The sequence below is a fragment of the Lontra canadensis genome, unplaced genomic scaffold (genome assembly GCF_010015895.1).
Source record: "Lontra canadensis isolate GAN:19392208 unplaced genomic scaffold, GSC_riverotter_1.0 scaffold29, whole genome shotgun sequence".
NCBI classification, from domain to species: Eukaryota; Metazoa; Chordata; class Mammalia; order Carnivora; family Mustelidae; genus Lontra; species Lontra canadensis.
This window is the reverse complement of record NW_022631023.1, coordinates 11,860,493-11,881,215: the sequence shown is the minus strand read 5'-3', so window position 1 is coordinate 11,881,215 and position 20,723 is coordinate 11,860,493. Positions and strand designations below refer to the sequence as shown.

Genomic DNA, 20,723 nt, shown 5'->3' with positions numbered 1-20,723 from the left:
ATTCCCTTTCTCCAGAGAATAGTCCCCTAATCTCTTGTCTAGGGTAGGAGAAGGAGTGGGGGCAATACCTGTAATACTTCCCTCATTTCTACATTTTATGAAGACAGTCTGTAAGACAGGGGCTGTAACAGACACAAACAACCCAAGGGACATGACGCAGGGAAAATCATACATAAAATAAAAGACACCAATTTAAGGCTTTTGCATTTTTCTTCCCCAATATCAGAGATGGGCCGCCAATAGCAGCAAGAGGAAAAAACAAACCCCCAATGAGCGCTCTGTTTCAGTGCACCCGAACTGTCAGAGACCCAACTATTTTTAAAAGCTGACTTTCTGAGTTGTTCGTTCATACTTCAAAATCACTCTGACATCAGGAAAGACGTTCCAGAGTTCAGCAATTATAAAGCAAGATGAGCATGGTCAATAAGAAAGATGCCCCTGTTGTACCTCAAGTGAGTTCACACACCACAGGTGAATCAGCTCAAGTCCCAAACTATAGAAATGACTCCTGCCTCTTTATGGGGTATCCTTCATTCAAGAGATATTTCAAAGAATGTTCACTGCTATAATAAATACTTAAAATGTCACAATGTTTGTAAGATTCTGTAGTATATTATGGAGATAGGAGAGCAGATGACTCGAGGGAGAGCCTCCTTCACCTCTCTAAGAACTACGTGCAGTACTTGTGGGAAGTACACAAATCTCAACAGACGAAACGCAGGGTTTTTGTTTCTTTAAAAAAAAGATCAGAAATGGAAGTGATACTTGAGCGTCCCATTTAATTTTCCTCCAATGTTTAACAATGAATATTCCCCTCCACGGCAGTATTTTCCTCTTTCTCATTACTTTTCAATTTCTTTCCAACTCTCAGTCTAATTAACATATATCATTCAACCTTTACTTCTAATATCATGTAAATAAATAGCTTCAAATTATATAGAACAGATAACAGGCAGGAAAAGGTATTTGATGAGATGCACAGCTCATACAAACCGTTTGATTTAAAAAGGAATTAACTTCCTTTCAATAGGTTACCTGTAATCTGCCCCAGAAATCTGGTTCTGCCAGGATCTAAAGTGCTCTGGAAGGCCTGCGTTAGTCATCTAGGTGCCCAGTATGGCAGTAAACCAATTTAAGTTTGTGTGGCAAAAATATGAGGACAAAGCCATTCATGTGTCTCAGGTCTGAGTCTCACTCAGCTCTGAGGGCCATATTATCACCTCTTTACAATGGTCCAAAACCCATCCTGCACACAGGATGCCTTCTCAAAGATCCAACATCTAATTTAAGGGACACCCTGTGTGACAAAGCAAGGTTTTCAAAAAGAGTAACACTAGGGCCCTTGGATTGTTTAACAAGAAGATACTGGTTACCATCCAAGACCTAGCAAAAATCTCTGGGGACAGGACCAAGAAACTTGCATTTTAAATTAATATTACAGGTAATTCTTATGTACACCTCATTTAGAACTGCTGACACAGGGAACAAAGAGATGACAAAAGAAGCCACATGAAATCCAGGCTGGGAAAATCCCTAGCAGAGCACCCAAGAATATGGAGCACAATGGAAAAATGGAATTAAAAGGTTTAAAACTTGTGGTTAAAGAATCTCAGCTAAACTATTTAATGAGAGGTTTCCAATTAATTTTGGTTTTCCATAGCACATCTCTTAATGGAAGGAATATAAACCAAATTTCTCAATTTTTACATTAAAATTTTAAGAACTGGAGGCAACCGATTTATTAAAAAAAAAAAACACAGTATAAAAGGCAAACTAAAGAATAAAAAAAAAAAAAATTTGCTTTTCTCCAAAATGTAAAGCTCAAAATCCCTTAATCTTGGAGTTGTATCATTTGTTAGGTCATTAAACCCCCCCCTCAGTATTTTCCTTGTCCCCAAACTCCGAATCTTTCACTGTGATCAACAACAGCATTTGTATTAGTGCTATGAACAGGATGAAAATGGTGGGGGGGGGGGTCAACTGGGGTCAAATGATAGTGGTTTTAAGATATAATATTATCTTCTCTATACTCTGAAGAGTGAAAAAATATGTCCACAGAAGAATAAGATTGATAGAATATCAGTGCAAGTTTTTGAACTCCTTTGCAACACTCTATTTTCTTAAACACAATCCAAGGACATGCTGTTGTAACTTTTAGAACTACCTGACACAAGAGCAAGGAAATGTGTTTCTTTAAAAAAAAAAAAAAAAAAAAAAAGCTAAGCTCTCTAATTTTCAATTAGGCTGCACTAAGTAAACAAGGTTGTTTAATGAATAATAAAAACCTTCAAGATGGACTGACTTGAATGGCTTGAAAACTCCGAAGATTCATCTTTAATATCATCTTGTCGTCTTTGGACAAGGCGGGAAGCTCGCTGTTTGTACAGCTGATGTATTGCTGATTCAAGTTCATTAATCAGTGGCACCTGTAAAAATACAACACACTCCGTAACACCAAACTCCTCAGTTGCTTACTTAGTTGAGGGTTCCACACTATTTCCGGATTTCTGAAAAAGTACCCTCTATGGACAGAACAATCATGAACTCCCAATGGGACACAAACTGCAATTCAGTTCTACGATGTTTGGGAAACATCTCTTCTTTTAATCCATATATACAGCTATAATGTCCAGTGCCTAGTTATTGGAGTAAAAGTTTGGTTAGGAAACTTAACACTTCAGTATTAGTAAAGAGAGCAAGTAAAGAAATGTCAAAAACTGTAGTGCTTTTCTTTCAGAATAAAGTACTTGCAAGTCTTTTAAAGTCCATTTTTAGTTTTCCAGCAGCATGATCTACCTCAGAATTTTTGTAGCTTAAAATAAACCATTATTGCTGTGCAGTACCAAAAAAAAGGCAAGGGCTCCATGAGCAGGTAAGAATGCGAGTCTGCTAACTGCCCAATTCTGGACACTTAAACTGCTCTGCCACACGTATGTGCCAAGTACCTTAACAGTAACGTAGGAATGTCACACTACACTGTAGCTTTACTACACATTCTTAAATGTGAACTGCATTCACTACAGTAGTGAGGCAACATTTCCAGCTTTCACTAACCTAATATCAGTATCTCAAACTCAGAAAGCTAGTAAATATTTAAATTTTTCCATACTTTGTAATGAAATAATAAAATTCATCACATGAGTTATCAGTTTATGAAGTCAATGAATTTTTCCAGGTTAATACCCACAGCTAAGCATTCCCTCGGTTCATACAGAGTACAAAAGCTATAGAAGGAAACCTCACTTAAAAAGATAAAAACAAAAACAAAAACAGAAAACTTTATCAATATCTTATCTTATAAACCAAATGCTATGAAACTTTCACAAAACACTAACAACCACTACACATACCTGAGGAAACCAGAAATTCTAGTTTCCTGATGGTTAGTGCAAATGGAAAACACATTATTTAGAGTTTGGGAACACTGGCACCAAGTGTTATAGCAGCTTCCTGAACTGAACAGACTGCAAATGGAAAATAAAAAAAGGTAGGTGGAATTCAAAGATGTCTGTAATAAAAGCAATTTTATACACTTGCATGATTCTGTTGAAAAAGTAGCAAATCTTCACAGAAAGATCAAACTGATGGAGTTAATCTCTAATATGCCACACCATGGGCAACAATGTCCCCAAATCTGCACTGATTATCTTAGACAGCTGGGCCCACAGGCTCTATCTTTAAAATTTACAATGAGTGATTTTTTTTTTTTTAAGCATTTAGTGCTGTATTACGGGACTTACACATCTCCACCCCCTTATTTTTTTCACACCACACAGGATGAAAAGTAAATGTACCTATATATCTAAGGTGCATTCTTTCAGTCCTGGAGATTATTAACATTCCTCTACTGTGAGAGCTACACACCTAAGGTTGCATCAGACAGAGTTATTCGATTTATAGTTAAAAATTCTGATAATGTAAATTTTCTGTTTAGGTAACTGGAATGCCTTTCAACAAAGCTGAGAAAATTCTGAGAATAAAAACCTTCAAATACATTTTTCAGCTCTCTTTCATGTTTTTTAACAGTACTGATTTTGTCTCAAGAGTATGCACCATGACAATTTCTTTACCCTCTCCAAACTCAAAACTGTTCTTGACTAATTTTACTTCAAGACCAAATTTAAGGTGACAAACACAAGGAGGAAGATTGACTACAGGGAAACAAAACAATGGAAAGTTAAAATGATCTTTAAATAATTAAAAAAATCTAAATTCAAAACTACTTAAACTTTCATAACAAAAGAGTAAAAAACAAAGAAGTTATCTTTCTATGGTCTTAACAAATTTTTATAGTATAAAATGAATATTCAAATGTATCTAATTATTCCTGAATATTTCCAAGGCGACAATATATGACAGTATTAACTTAGAAGCAGTCTCTTAATAAAAGTCAATGCATATGAAAATGTCAAAATGAAATAAAATACTCATCCTTAAAAGAAAGGATTATCTACCCTGTAAGTGACTCTGAAACCACATTAGCACATCTGAAGTGATTTCTCTAGGAACATGGTAACTGATCGTGATCAATAGAGTATATATTACTTATTTCTAAAACAGCAACTAAAAAATTATATGAACTAGGCGTCCTAGTAGTCTCTTTAGTTCAAGAATGACATAATCTAGTTGATCACATTACCATCAATTTTAAAGAGTTAAGCTTAAAGTTACAAGTATTTAAGTTGACAAAGTTCTAAAGCAGAGGCTCTTATACTTCCAGGAAAAAACTCCACAGGGACAAACCTCACTTACAAAGTATGGTTTAAGACAAAGATCCTTTCTCCAGCTACAAAAAGTTATTAGACTCCCACCATTTCCGCTGGGCTCAAAAGGACCTTATTAATAGGAAGGACACGACCACCAGCTCTGACACCTATGTCTACTTCCCACCTTGACTCTAGTCCCCTGCAGAGTCAAACCTAGGTTTCTTTCCCACCCTTGCACTTGTCACCCTAAGCCAGTGATCTGCCACAAGGGATATCATTGCTCAGACTCTAGTTGCTTGTCCAGAAATCAGGTGGTAAGACAAGAATGTGATAAACGCTACGGATAAGACCCGGTGAATGCTATCTCAGCCTACATCAGACCACAGACTGTCTAGAACCATCAAGACCCATGAGGAAGACAGGCTAGCAGTGTTCTTTTGTGAGTCTTTGGCTTTAGGGTATTGAAGTAATCAATGAGATTAAGAGATGACAAAATGCTCCTTCAAACATACTATGCTTACAGATTCTATGCTAACCCACACAGCCAAGAAAAAGGGGAAAATGTGCCTTCTAATTCTGAGTCACTTGGAAGTTTAGAGACAGGATATTCAAAGATGTTAATTTTTCTTTAAGTCTACAAATGCTTAATAAACCAATGCACCAAATACATTTATCTTAAAAAAGAAAAATCAATTAAGAGGTCATTTGAGAAGAGGATCCTATGTACAGCTAATTTTAAAAATGCAAATAACCAGTATAGTAGAATGCAAAAAACTATTCCAAGTGACTAGCATACAAAAAAACAAAAAGCAAACTTGGAAGAAATGAGGCCTTCAAAGAAATCATGACCAATGTTATAGTTCCTGAAATGGACGAAGCATAGGCTTATTTAGATTAAAAACTCTCAGCAGCAATGGTGACCAACTTTATTTAGAGTTAAAAGAAAAAAAAAACTAACAAAATTTTGCAACTTTATGCCTATTTGGAATAATCTGTAGAAACAATTTAAAGATAAGTTTAGACCTAAACCGTAAAAAAGAAAATTCCACCAGAGTCCCTTATATTCCAGTATTTCAGGGCAGACCAAATCTACCATTATATTAAGCACAACTTGCCAAAGTCTTATTTAAATACGCTTTATCTTTTTTGTTTTCAGCAAAGGCACTGTTTTGCCACCCCCAAGATAGAATGTCGCTAATGAAGGAAATGAAGCATGGCTTTTCATCACTTCTAGAGCTGAGTTCAGTGTACACTTCCCTAGAAATACAGAAAAGATCTAAACAAGGTCGTCTAGACCTCCCTAATTTTGCCTTAGTCAAAGAGATTAATATTTTTGCATTCTTACCTTTTCACTGAAACACTCAAGCAAGTCTTGGACATACCCTCGCATTTCTTGCAAAAATTTATACCGTTCACCAATACCCCCAGAAGACCCTTCTAATCTTTCAATAGCCCTGGTAGAGTCCACTCGGCTTTGCAGATGTTTCTCATGCTGCTGTCGATTTGTTTTGTGCAGTTCTTTCATGGAGTCCAACCTTAAGAACACAAAAGGATAAATATAACACATTTACATCCAAAAATCTATGCTGTCAGGACTCTTGCAATATTATAATAATGCACTTAGTTCCACTATCAGAATTTAAAAATACTTGGGAGTGCCATCTTTTCATCTGTACCGCTTTTTTGTCAAAAAAAAAAAAAAAAAAGAAAAAGAAAAAAAAAAGCAGTTTACAGACTTCATATAAAGTTATTTGGTGTGCTAACCAAAATCTGTTTCGCTTTTCCCCCCATATCTTGACTACACTTTTCAGAGTCCAAGAGGTACGAACTCAGAACTGTCTTCAACAAGATCATGGAGTGGCATTTTTTATAACTTTTCGAGGCTTCCACAGAAGTAATCCAAGAAGGTAGCAGAACAAAGTATGACGTCATCTTCTGTTTAGCTTTTGAAGATGGGCCAGTGAATCTTCTTTGCCGATATTCTGCATCTGCTACCCCAGACTACATGTGGCCTGAGGGAACAGAAAGCTAGAGGACAGGTCTTTAAGAAGTTGATCTGCCCTACCTGTCTTTAAGCTGTTTCTTTACCAAATCAATAGTAACGGGAGTCATCTCATTACTGGGAGTTTTGAAAGGGACTGTATTATCTGTTTTTTGAGATTTGGCATCAGATGATCCGTAGGCAGTATAACTATAAGGAATGCCGTAGGAAGAACCGTAAGGCATCGTCTGGTAAGTGTTCTGGTAGTACATATTCACTTCAGTGGGCTGACTCGATTGAACCTAGAAAAAGAAACGGGATAAATGTGTTGGGGTTAAAAAAAAAAAAAACAGCAAAAATTATACCATTTTCCAAATACTATGTTAATTAAAATAAACAGTTGCAGAGCTCTTCAGAATCAATTAAAGGTAGGGCCGGATGAACATGCTAACTCTAATTGGATGACTAGATTCATTTTTTTTTTTTTCAGCGTAACAGTATTCATTGTTTATGCACCACACCCAGTGCTCCATGCAATACGTACCCTCCATAGTACCCACCACCTGGCTCCCCCAACCTCCCACCCTCCACCCCTTCAAAACCCTGACTAGATTCATTTCTAATAATTTTCAGGAAAACATAATATCAAAGAAGTTTAGAGTTGAAAGGGACATAAAGAATAATCCAAGGCCATCATGTTATCAATGGAAGAGAACAAATGACTTGTTTTAAGTAGAGAATAAATAGCAGAGACTAGAGAATGCCATCTAAGTACCCTATTTTCTTAACGTAAACCAAACATGCACAAAATTCTGTGTCAAAACACCAGTAACAAAAATAGTTTACATTTATGCAACATTTCCACTGTTCTACTTAATTCTATAGAGCAAATTTTTGTAACTATTAAGGAACAGACTCTTCATCTACAGTTTTCATATCATAGAGAACTCAATCTTCCACAAAATAATTTCTAAAGTCAGAAATAATAAGCTCTACAGAAAAGAAACATTTCATCTGAACAGTGGTTCTCAAGTTCAGCGTGCATCAGGATGACCTGGGAGTGGTGGCTGTGTACCCCCACCCAGTTTCTCATTCACTGATCTCAAGAGGGTGAGAATTTGCATTTCTTTTTTTTTTTTTAAAGATTTTATTTATTTGACAGACAGAGATCACAAGGAGGCAGAGAGGCAGGCAGAGAGAGAGGAAGAAGCAGGCTCCCCGCTGAGCAGAGAGCCCGATGCGGGGCTCGATCCCAGGACCCTGGGATCATGACCTGAGCCGAAAGCAGAGGCTCTAACCCACTGAGCCACCCAGGCGCCCCAGAATTTGCATTTCTAACAAACTCCCAGCTGATGCTGCTGCTAGTGGTTGAAGGGCCACTCTGAGAAACACTGATATATAAAACCAGAAATCTTTCCATCGTTCCTTTTTTATTTTTTTTAAGATTTTATTTATTTATTTGACAGAGAAATCACAAGTAGCAGAGAGGCAGGCAGAGAGAGAGGAGGAAGCAGGCTCCCCACTGAGCAGAGAGCCCAACATAGGGCTGGATCCCGGGACCTTGAGATCATGACCTGAGCTGAAGGCAGAGGCTTAATCCTCTAGGCCACCAGGCGTCCCAATTTTTCCATCATTCTGGCTATAAAAAGCAAAAGGTAATACAGTTTCTTTTAAAAGCTTATTGGAATTTAACTTTATATGATTTTCTTAATTACATTAGTTGAATGAATGTCAAAGATTCAGTTCAACGTTTTTAACTCAACAAAACAGGCAATAAAGGTTTTCCCTTTACTTTTTAATTTTTGAAGTGAAATCCTGCAGTTCTTACCTGAGGGATATTAATTCCTTTTCTTATTTGCTCCTGTTCCCATCGGCTGAGTTCTTCATCTTGTTCTCCAGTTACTAAAGCATCATCATCACTCCCCTCGATGCCTGAAGTCATGGCAGTGAAGAAAATTAAATATCAGAAAAGCAGGGAGGGAAGAGATGCTATTCTGACACTTTGCAAAGATTAAGCAAACCACTGGTATTCATTCAGTCTCCCTAAAACGTCAATCATGAGCTCCTCTCCTTTGATACTCCTGCCTTTGTTTGTCTTAGCCAAGGTATCCCTTGAAGCAAAAGGCTAAGTATTACATAATCTTAAAATGGCTCTCAGACACATGAAAAAATGTCCATCATCACTAGCCATCAGGGAGATTCAAATTAAAACCACATTGAGATACCACCTTACACCACTTAGAACGGCCAAAATTAGCAAGACAGGAAACAGCGTGTGTTGGAGGGGATGTGGAGAAAGGGGAACCCTCTTCCACTGTTGGTGGGAATGCAAGTTGGTGCAGCCACTTTGGAGAGCAGTGTGGAGATTCCTCAAGAAATTAAAAATAGAGCTTCCCTATGACCCTGCCATTGCACTACTGGGTATTTACCCCAAAGATACAGATGTAGTGAAAAGAAGGGCCATCTGTACCCCAATGTTTATAGCAGCAATGGCCACGGTCGCCAAACTGTGGAAAGAACCAAGATGCCCTTCAACGGACGAATGGATAAGGAAGATGTGGTCCATATACACTATGGAGTATTATGCCTCCATCAGAAAGGATGAATACCCAACTTTTGTAGCAACGTGGACGGGACTGGAAGAGATTATGCTGAGTGAAATAAGTCAAGCAGAGAGAGTCAATTATCATATGGTTTCACTTATTTGTGGAGCATAACAAATAGCATGGAAGACAAGGGGAGTTAGAGAGGAGAAGGGAGTTGAGGGAAATTGGAAGGGGAGGTGAACCATGAAAGACTATGGACTCTGAAAAACAGTCTGAGGGTTTTGAAGGGGTGGGGGGTGGGAGGTTGGGGGAACCAGGTGGTGGGTATTGGAGAGGGCACGGATTGCATGGAGCACTGGGTGTGGTGCAAAAACAATGAATACTGTTACGCTGAAAATAAATTAAAAAAATTAAAAAAACAAAACAAAACAAAAAAACTTTAGGAGGGTTTCCTAATCTGTGAGCTTGACATCAAATTGACAAAGGGAAGAACAAAACCTGAAAGCCTCTAAAGAATGTTAAGCTGATTACAGAAATTTATGCATGTAAAGTGCGTAACACAACACTGCCTACTCAGGAAGTGCTCAATAAACATTCACTATCATAATCGTGCTTTGGCTTTAAAAAAATTCCAGTAAGACACTTGTACCCAAGCAAAAACAGTCCTCAAACATTAAACATAGTTAAATAAATGTGGGTACTTTGTTTGAATCTATTTAATAGCAAATCATATTCAACAGCAATGCAACAGGCTTATTATCTTATTAAATCAAGTTACCTATTTCCTCAGCGATTTTTTGTCTTTGTGACTTTTCCTTCACAGAAAAAACTATGCGGCGCTTCTCATCATCATCTTCATCATCGCTGGCATCATTTTCGTCTTCTCTAACAAGGCGGCCTTTACCAGGCTCATTATCATGAGGAGTGAAATCTCCTAATTCTCGGGCCATTTGGCGCTTCTTCCTTGCAGCATGTATAAAAGCTGCATCGGGAATTTCTCCTGGAAACATATGGCAAGAATTATGAAAGACGGAGATATTAAGGCATAACATTTCTAGTTTCTTGAAAATATGAAGGGTAAAATAATCTCACCAAGAGAACCCTGTCGTAGGGATGGTCTAATGTTAGTTGCTCGTGGCCCCTTCCCAAACTGTGCCTGTCGTCCAACTAATTTACTTTTAATTTAGCTTAAATGGAAACTAGAAGTTGCTATAAGGACACTAAAATATATATATGTAATGGCAATTTGTATGAGAAAGAGGGAAAGTGAAAATCCACCACAGCAACTTTAACTGTGACTTTTTTTTCATTTTTCAGAAATAAAAGTAACCAAATCATATAACTGAACTAGAAAGCAAACAATAAAAAAGGTGCCCACGAACACACCTTCAAAAACCGTTATAGCATGTTTCTGTTGCAAATAATCTTCAACTCAACTGTAAGCATACTGAATACATCACTCTGTACTTAATTTTGCCTCATATTAAAGCACAGTATGTTTTTTCCATGTTGTTTGGCACAAATACAATTTTTAATGGCCTAACAATATTCATGGACGAGATAAAACACAACCTCCTACATAATCGAATTGACCTTTCACCTACAGTAAAAATTAATGCCTCGCTACTTGTCTAATGTTATTTTAATTGCTTTGGAACTTCCCATCATGTAAACGTATCTTAATTTACTACGCTGTTCCTCCCCTGCTACACACTTTTATTGGAAAACTGGTCACCTGGTAAACAGATTTGCAAACTATTTCTTAGAAGTAAAAGAAGAGTGTGGGGGCATAACACTAATAGCAATTACTTTTGCTTTTAGTAAGATTTCTAAAAATTAAGTTTAAATCTAAATCTGAAATACATTAAAAAAAAAAACTTTAGTCCCATTTATCCATTTACTTGAAGCCCCACATTTGCTCTGATTAACAAAAGTGCCTGAGAATAAACCTAGAAAAAGTGGGAAGTTTCTAGTTCTTTCACTTTATTTGCAAAAGGAAACACCTGGGCTTCAAACAGGAACGTCATATGAAACGCCACTTAGCTAATTCCTTCTTTCACCATCTTTCCACCTGGCCCCTCCTTGGGGGCTTCATTTCTGAAAAGTATCTGCAAATACACACCTGGACGGAGAACATTCAAAGAAGATAAAGCGTTTGAAAAGGCTCCACCAGCTTTCGGCTTTTCTTCCTCCTTCTCACTTTCCATATCCATTTCATCTTCACCGTGTTCACTGATGATCAGCCCATCCTCTTGACTGGAGTCCTTAACATGTCCTGTTTTGTCCAAAGGTGGTTCACCTACATTTGTGAAAAAAGCTATTAAAATATGTTTAAAATAGAATGTATAGATTAAGTAGGCACTCTTTTATTTGTTTATAGGCTTAATTTGTCCAAGCTTAAACTATTTTATTTATAAAAAACTCAAACCACTAATGTATGAAAATGAAATATCCAATAATAGGCATTAATTGAGAAGTAAAAGTAATACAGGGGTCAAAGGGGTGCACTGGAGGTTCTGCTCAATTTCGGTTTGAGTTCATTTTACCAAAATTTTATTAAATTTACCAAAATTAACTGTTTCTTCCTCTAAACTCCCGCTGGTAACTGTTCATACCTCTTTGAAGCATTATTTCACTTAGTATCAGCATTTCATTAAACTCTAAGCCCCTCTGAAGCAGCTTTCTATCAAGAACAGTGTTTATGGACCACATAAACCTCTCTGTAATGAATACTTCAGGATTATCTTCATCATTCACAACCATTTGTCATCCACCACCTGAAGGGGTAAGACCCAAAAGCCACATTTATACAATCCAACTCCGATCCCACTGCCGTGACTCAATGTTCAAGCATGTTTTGTGACCAAAACAGAGACAACCTAATTCTCTTTCCGGGAACCTGGAACTGAGACAGCGAGGCAAGTCAGAGACCAGGTGGCACTAAAAACAACCACATGTAAACCCGGAAGGCGGCTGCAGAGTGCCATATTCTGCCATATGGACAGCGTGCTCCCTAATTCTGAGGCCTTTCACAAGACTAGCTGTAACACTGCTTTCCTGCCACTGCGGTCCAGGAGGCATCACTGTAACTTTACGGAGCTTTACATCCTTGTAACTAAATAAGCCTACTGCACCATCAGTTGCAGGCAAAAATCAAGAAAATCAAAGTGTTTTGCACCTCGGGCACTGAACCTGGCACACAACAGACACAAAGAATATAATGAAATAGTACAAGTTTATTCTAAATATGATATTCTTCTCGTTTCCCTAGTATGTTCCACTCCCAAAAAGCGTTTCAAAGATTCTCTATTCTTTTCAAACCATATTCCATTCCCCTCAATAGTAATCGAAGGGATAACACCACTTCCCCCCACACACACTTTATACTTTACTAAGATTTATTTAGGTCATTATGTCTTAGGCTCCCCAGTTTCCTCATCTACCATCCTACCTCATTAGCCAAAGCCTTCCTTCTGAAGTGCATTCTGACACTGTGAGATTTAAAATTCACCTTATCAGACAGATACGGTTAGATGGGAGTCAAAAACAACCCATTTCCTTCTACTCTAAACTCAAACTAAATCAATGGCTTTTAACAGAACTGTGAAAGATCATATACGCTCAGATAATGATTTCTGCGTATTTTAAAAGACCAAGCAAATACATTTTATGATCAAATCCATACAAGTGCACAACATGGTTACAGTTGAATTTTTGTTAGCGGACATGTATTATCCTTCCAGATGTCTTTGTAAAAAGACACTAAATAACCTTTCTCTAGGCTCTCAGAGGACCCTCCATTTCTTCTACTACCAAATCAGGAAACTTACTCCCATGAACATTCTCTTTACCTTAAACTTGATCAGGCTCTCCCTCGTCTTTCTTCTGTCTACAAACACGGGTTTCTCCTTATTAAAAAACTTCTCTTTGATCCCAATGGTCCCTCTGGTGACTCTCCTCTACTTCTCTCCCTGACAAACTTCGAGAAAACAGTGTGGACCTGCTGCCTTCTACTTCACCAACTTGTGCCTCAACCTGGGCAAAGAGCCTTTGATTTCTCTCAGTCCAAGCTCCCACACCAGCTAACCCAATGACTGAAGCTACGACGAATTCATACAGTATTGTTGAGCAATTTAGCAAAAGATGTTCCTTCATCCAAACAGATAGAGCTTGCCTAGCGGACTCGTCTCTTCTGCCAGACACCCTCCTCCAGAAAGAAAACAATAGCAACACTGCCAATGGCCTCTCCTTGGTCCTTTCTTTTTGACTTTTCTGGTACTTTTTCATACAAATGAGCATCGTCATCTTGAAACTTTTCCTATCTCTTTTTTGGCCTTTATGATTTTATTTAGTAAATCCTCTTCTCTGTGTGTACACTATTAAAGGTAGAAGTCTTTGTCACAGACAAAGGTCACAGGTCACAGAAGATCTCATAAATTCCAGACTCGCTTCAATTTCTAAGTGCTCCTTTCTCACTTCTCCTGACCTTTCCTGCACTGTTATACTGCATGCAGTTGGTTTTCTAAAGATTTGGGGAAAAAAGCAGTTTCCTAGACTCTGAAATAATTGGTTCCCCTAAAAATACTCCTCTTCCTACCTGCCTTCCCTATTTCTATATATAATATAGCATTTTTCTCTGTCACTGTGTCACAAAAGTTCAAAGTCTGACTGTTTCTTTTAAATCCAACAGCTAAAGTATATATATCAAGCCTACCGATTTTTCCCTTGGAATGTTTTTCAAATAATCCTTTCTTTCAAATAATCCTTTCTTTCTTCTCCCACACCCAGAAGTGAACAGTTTTAACTCATCCAAAATTTCCCATTGAGTCAGGAAAAGCCTCAGTGTCACTCAACTAAGACCTTTTTAAACTCACTATTAATGGATCAAAACTGGCCCTTGATTTTAAAACTGTTTTAGGCCTCCAAGCTCTCCTTGTGCCAATCCATTCTGCATGTTAATACCAGGTTAAGGTTTCAAAAGGCATTTATCATGTCACCATCTTGGCAAGCAACCCAACAGCAACTCTAAACCCCTTACTGGATACTAAACATCCTTCACAATCTGTCAACAATGTACCTTTCACCCTAAACCTTTACTTCCTCTATAAATCATCCACTTTGACCTGACAGATGTACTTGCTCTCAACTTAGTCACTTTAAAATATGGTAATACACCCATTATCTTCCCTCTTCCATCTTTTGGAATTTAAGTGATCAAAAATCCACTTTCATGGGGCGCCTGGGTGGCTCAGTGGGTTAAGCCTCCGCCTTCAGCTCGGGTCATGATCTCAGGGTCCTGGGATCGAGTCCTACATCGGGCTCTCTGCTCGGCAGGGAGCCTGCTTCCTCCTCCTCTCTCTCTCTGCCTGCCTCTCTGCCTACTTGTGATCTCTCTCTGCCAAAAAAAATAAATAAATAAAATCTTAAAAAAAAAAAATCCACTTTCATATTCTACTTTGTATACGACATTCCTTCTCCTGACTCTAAAAAAAAAAAAAAAGAAAAAAAAAGAAAGCAGTTCCTCTTTAAACCATTCATTGGACATTTTGCCAAACACTGGGTCCAATTATACATTTAAGTGATGCTGTCTCCAAAATTAGACTGTAAATCTGAGATATAATGACATACTTTTTCACATTAAGCCTGAGGCTGAGAACCCATGAATAATAATTCTATCCTTAATTCCACAAAATAAAAAGATTGCCCTAATACGTTTGCATGAGAATAACTCAGACCACAGGATATTATAATGGAACCACTTCCCTCCAAGACAAATAACTCCTTAAAACTGTTAAGCTTCAGTTGTGAAAGGGTGTTGAGAAATGTTTGTACAATGTAGGCAAGAGCCTCACACTGAGGAGTCGTCATCCACGTACCTGATAGGGCTGCTGAATGAGAAAGTATTATCAAGAAACATTAAAACAAGGGTGTTCGGGGATACCTGGGTGGCTCAGTTGGTTGAGCAGCTGCCTTCGGCTCAGGTCATGATCCCAGGGCCCTGGGTTCAAGTCCTGCGTCAGGCTCCTTGCTCACAGGGAGCCTACTTCTCTCTCTGCCTCTACCTGCCACTCTGCCTGCTTGTGCTCTCTCTCTCTGAGAAATAAAACCTTTAAAACAAAAACAAGGGTGTTCCTCAAAGTTCGGAAAGAATTAAACTAACGGTGGAAATACCACCAAAGAACTGAACATCTGTCTCTATAAAATCCAAGTACAGGAACTTACGCAATACTATCTTAAACAGGAATAAATCTGGGTCTCAGGCTTAAGTGGGAAACTTCCTTTCTCTGGTTAACAGCAGTCTGAACACTAGCAGGAAAATTGGAGGAAGATTCAGGTGTTACAGCAGAAACTTTCCGTTGGCAAGTACTCTGTCTTTTGTAAAAATGCATTTACTGGGATGCCTGGGTGGCTGCCGGTTAAGCATCTGCCTTCAGCTCAGGTCATGATCCCAGGCTCCTGGGATCGGGTCCCACATCAGGCTCCTTGCTCAACAGGGAAGCCTGCGTCTCCCCCCTGCTTATGCTTACCCTCTCTCTCTCTCTCTCTCTGACAAAAAAAAAAAAAAAGAAAGAAAGAAAGAAAAAATAGCATTTACCGTACAACTGTATTAGAATTAAATAACAAAACTCTATCAATACTCAATCTGGACCTTTGACAACAGCAGAATCAACTGAACAAGTTCATGATATATACAGCAAATCCATTCAATCAATCCCTGTGAAAAGAGTTTTCATTTTGTTATTTCAAATGAATCCTATTAGTTTGGTACTCACTGTCTGTTGATGAGTTGAGTTCTGTTTTAATCTTTGATTTTTCAAGATCTTCTTTATATTCTTTCTTAAGTAACTTCACTATCTTTTTGCTGTAACTTGATTTCTTCACTTTGAAAACTTCTTCATTTTCTTGGAAAAGAAATTAAATGAAGTCTGTAGCAACCATTTCAGACAGAATCTTCCCTTCTAACTTTCACATGGTCTTACGTGCTTTTTGCATTCACCAAATGGATACTCATACACCCCAAAGCATTACATAATTTGAAATTATTCCAAATCTGTCACAGACTCTCAAAAGCTGTCCACTTCATAAATTAACCTATATAATGCAAATTTGAGACTTTCTGAAAGGCATTAACACTTGTGACTACACAAAATTTTCCTATGTCCTATTGTCTTCCTCAGGAGAAAAAAAATCACTGAAAAAGCACTTAATCACTTTTAGAAAAAAAATATCCAAAGTCAAAAGATGCTGGGTAAGAGAGCTGTCAAGTCTGAGTAAATCTATAACCATCACAACGTGACATATATTATTTCAAGACTAAGCTGAGAGCAAAGCACTTTTCAAAATTAAGTTTTGGTATGTATCCACCGTCTCGGATTTGAAAATTTTAAAGTCAAATGCAAACACTTTACCGAATAGTTTCTGCATCATCCAAAAAAAAAAAAAAAAAAATCTGGAGGTGTCCTCTCAAACAAATAAGAAATAACAGAGGCCAAAAAGAAACAGAAAGGCCCACCTTCCGGGAAAGATGAGAGAATCTTGCATCAAGATACAAATGAGCTATCCAAAAGTCTTTCTTTTTTTGTAACATGCACTTAATTGGGTTACATACACATGCAACTAGTCGGGAAGTTAGATTTAAGGCTCATATCAGAAAGCCCAATCCACTGCAACCTGGCCTCTCGCACCCGATTGGATGAATTGCCCTACTTATTTTCATGGAGAAATTGAGGCTCGGCGTTTGCAAGGGACTGGCCCAAGGTCACTCACAACCAGAGCTTCAACTCCGGGGATTCTGTTCCCAGATTTAGGATTCCTATTTACAAACCCAGCCTTCTTGGTCAAGGATGTGTGGACAGATCCCCCCAAAGGCGTGGACAGAGTGACCTGCAGAGGACTCAGACCGTGCCAAGAGCAGAGAGGGGATCCAACTCAAGTTCACCCTGAAACACACCCGCCAGGAAAAAAGCAGGACAGGGGGCACTGAATTCCCACTTGACAAACTCAGAACGACGAATCTGAGCTCCTGGCCCTCAGAGCAGGAAATGCACAGGAGGACGGTGAGGAGGAGGCGGTTGTTAAGAAAAGGCTGGTGGTGGCGCGGGAACGCGTCCTCCGCCAGGAGCAGAAGGCCGGAGGCGGGGAAAAGATGTGCAGCAGGTCGGGCGCGAAGGGGCTCTGTTCCGGGCTGCGGGGGCTGGGCGTCCAGGGAATGCAGGGACTAAAAGTGGGGGCCCAGGGTAAGGATGCTAGGGTCTGGGGTCCGAAGCGCGGCGGTTACCTTCCTCCTCGTCCTGGAAGCTGAGCAGGCTGGCGCGGGGTACCTCTTTGTTCTCTCGCGGCCTCTTGCGCGGCTTCAGCCCATTGCCGGGCTCCGTGCCGCCGGGGAAGCAGCCCCCGGCCTCCGCCCCGGAGCCCGGGGTCAGCGCGGAAGGCGGCAGCAGCCCGGGGCCCTGCAGCGACTCCCCCCCAGGGGCCCTGTCGCCGCCGCCGCCGCCGCCGCCGCCAGAGCCCGGTTCTTCGCCGGTGCCCGGCGGCGGCAGCAACGGTGGCGGCTCCTGCTCCTCATCGCGCTCTCGCTCCTCCTCCTCCGAGTCATTCCGCTTGCGCACGTTCACTCGCCGGGCCTTTCGGAACATTCCCGCGGCTCGCACGGCGGTCTTACACCCGCTCCCACACCGCGGCCCCGGCGGCGGCAAGCTCGCGACGGCGCACGCGCGCACTCTGGGACTCCAGCCGGGTCCCGTCTTCCCTCAGTCTACCGCGCACCAACGAGCGCGCATGCGCTCGCACCCTCACTACGTGGAGAGAGCTCTGTGCCTCTCGCGAGAACGTCACTTTTTTGCGCTGTCCTCTGTCGGCGTGGAGGACTGTTGGCACGGAACTCTGGGACTCCGGTGCTATCCGACCGGTCACAAAGAGGATCATAGAGACGGAGAGGAGAGAGTAGGCTAGGTTGGCCCGCGGCCCACGGTGCTGCAGTGCGTCTTCCGCTCTTACGCAGAGTAGTCAGTCACGAGAGGAAACCTCCCGCCAAGGTCTGGGAGGGGCAAAGAGAGCGGGAGGAGGAGGAGAGAAAGGAGGGGGAGGAGGAGGGGTTGAAAAGGAGAGGAAAGTAGAGGCGGAAGGGGTGGGGGAGGAGCCAGAAAGAGAAACCAGGTTAGGTGAGTCAAAATAGGGTCCCAGGGTGGATAGTCTACCCCAAACTAAGTTGAGTTGTGCTATGGTAATAATTACTAACTCTCTTGGGTCACACTTCGTATTTCTGTATCTTTGTAGCTACAAAGCACTTTGAAAAGCATTGAATCCCATTTATGATAAATTGTTACCTGGCCTGGTGTTTTAGCCCCTTTCTCCGTTATGCGCAAAGCAAAAGTGTTTCAGCGTTTTGGGAAAGAATGCCAAGTCTGCGAGCAGTTCTGAAACAGCCAATTTCAGAAACGGGAGGGAAATTGGCTTGCATGAGTGGGACTGGTTGTGATGCATTTCAGCCTTGCGTCACAGACGTCACAGACGTCACAGTCCAAACTGGCAAGGCCCCATCCGGGTACCGGACCGTGAGGTTGAACTCACAGGCTTACCCTTCGTATCAACAGACTTGAGGCCTTTTCCTTCACGTGCGGGCGTATATGTGAATTCATTTTCATGTCTCAAAATTCAAAAGGTTACAAAGGGCCTTCGTACAGTGAAAAGAGCCCACCCATCCCCAGAAGCTTTCGAGTAACGCAGGAATTAAAATCCTCACGATCCCCCTGAGATACTCTATGAACATAAAAGCAAATAAGTGTATCTTTATGAATTACCTTTTTATGCATATGTAAACTGTGTTTTTAGTTTAACATAAATTGGAGTTTGGTTCATGTCCATACATAAAGTTGGCTTTCCTTTTACCCAGCTGCCTACCGATCTATTGTTGGAATGTACCATGATTTATTAAACCAGCCCCATAAAAATTGATATTAAGGTTATTTCCCATCTTGCTATAATATTCAGTGCCACAGTGAAAAGCTTTGGTCACACCTGGAGAATGAAACAGAATTGGAAGTACTAGATCCAAACGTGTGCATTTATATTTTTGCTAATTCTAAATTGCACTTTATAGAATCTATGCTTGTGGAGGCCAAGAAAAACAAGGCTGTATCTACCTCAAGTCTAGCCTTGACATAAGTGCACCTATCTTGGCCCCTGCAGCCATCTTAGGACTCCGCGACGGGTAAATGACCCCTGGTTCCAGGAAGACTGACCAAAGGTTTCGAAAACAACAGGCCATACCAAAGACCAATCAGGAATAGGATAGCTTAACGTTGTAATAAATCATGCCAGAAAAACAGGAACATAGGGCCAGCAGTTGTGGCCCAATCACCTACTGCCGAGTCCACCCCTACTCTGCCTTTAGAAACTCTTACTGTAATCTGGTTCCGGGCCAAGTCCCTACTCCACTGCTTCAGGTATGCTTGGACCCAAGCTTAAGCTTGCTGAATAAACCCTCGTGTGATTGCATCGGTGTTGGCTCCTTGGTGGTCTCTCAGGTATGAAACTTGGGCACAACATTTGGAGGTTCCACTGAGATCTGAGAGACCCCCAGGACCCCGACCCGGAGGGTCCTGTGCCGGCTGGAGAGTGCACTCGTTTTCCTGTTTGCGTGCATACTTTCTGGGAGCTCCAATCTGCATTTTTACCTGTAGGAATTCCAAGCAGTATCTGGGTCGACATTGGCTTAAGCGGACGCACTGGCAGGCCATCGACCGGGGGTCTTGGAAGACATCCCTTGCCCCCACCTGGAGGACAAAGTCCTCATCTGTGAGGAGAGCTGGCTGCCGTTGTGGTCGGATCCTCCCTTAACTTACTTTCAGTTTTGTCTTCGCGGCCGCGCTGGATCATTTGTCTGTGTGAGTGTGTTCTTGTTAATTGTCGTAAGTGTCTTTGTCTTGCTGTGGACTGAGGGCATGATAAGACAGACACAGACTACCCCTCTGTCTCTGATGATTGACCACTTCTCAGACGTCAGGGAGAGAGCTCATAACCTGAGCACAGACGTACGAAAGGGAAAGTTTCAGACTTTCTGCATGTCTGAGTGCCCAGCTTTTAATATTGGATGGCTCCGGGAGGGAACTTTTCAACTGCCTATTATCTTGCAGGTTAAGGCCATCATCTTCAGAGAAAAACTACACAGCCACCCTGACCAAGTACCTTATATCCTGATCTGGCAGGACATGATCAAGAATCCTCCCTCCTGGCTTAAACCTTTTCTCCCTCCCAAAGCAGGACCTACATCCAAGATCCTAGCCCTGCAGAACCCAACTCCTAAGTCTGACAAGAAAACGGAGTCCGAACCAAAGACTCCGCTTTCCCCAGTCCTTCAGGGCACTCCCACGGAGGACCTGATTCTCCCACCACCCTACCAGGTCTCCCCCAGCCCCGTCTGCCCCTCCAGCAGAAGCATCAGGGGCTGTTGAGGGAGTGCCCCTCCCCCTCCCAGATGGAGGCGCCCCC

General features: G+C 40.8%; 1 protein-coding gene across 3 annotated transcripts in view; it reads right to left on the bottom strand.

Annotated features, from left to right (window-relative positions):
* PAXBP1 (PAX3 and PAX7 binding protein 1) overlaps nucleotides 1–17,969 on the bottom strand; it is a 34,876-nt gene extending 16,907 nt beyond the window's left edge. For 2 of the 3 annotated variants that reach the window (XM_032865425.1, XM_032865427.1), the window contains exons 1-8: nucleotides 17,512–17,969; nucleotides 16,007–16,135; nucleotides 11,356–11,550; nucleotides 10,012–10,233; nucleotides 8,516–8,619; nucleotides 6,772–6,989; nucleotides 6,052–6,241; nucleotides 2,303–2,426 (exon numbers count right to left, since the gene is read on the bottom strand). In XM_032865425.1, the coding sequence (XP_032721316.1) occupies nucleotides 2,303–2,426; nucleotides 6,052–6,241; nucleotides 6,772–6,989; nucleotides 8,516–8,619; nucleotides 10,012–10,233; nucleotides 11,356–11,550; nucleotides 16,007–16,135; nucleotides 17,512–17,869 (1,540 nt within the window). In that variant the 5' untranslated portion in view covers nucleotides 17,870–17,969. The remainder of the gene's footprint in view (nucleotides 1–2,302; nucleotides 2,427–6,051; nucleotides 6,242–6,771; nucleotides 6,990–8,515; nucleotides 8,620–10,011; nucleotides 10,234–11,355; nucleotides 11,551–16,006; nucleotides 16,136–17,511) is intronic. The other variant, XM_032865426.1, reaches the window with a different exon arrangement.
* Nucleotides 17,970–20,723: the final 2,754 nt, after the last annotated feature.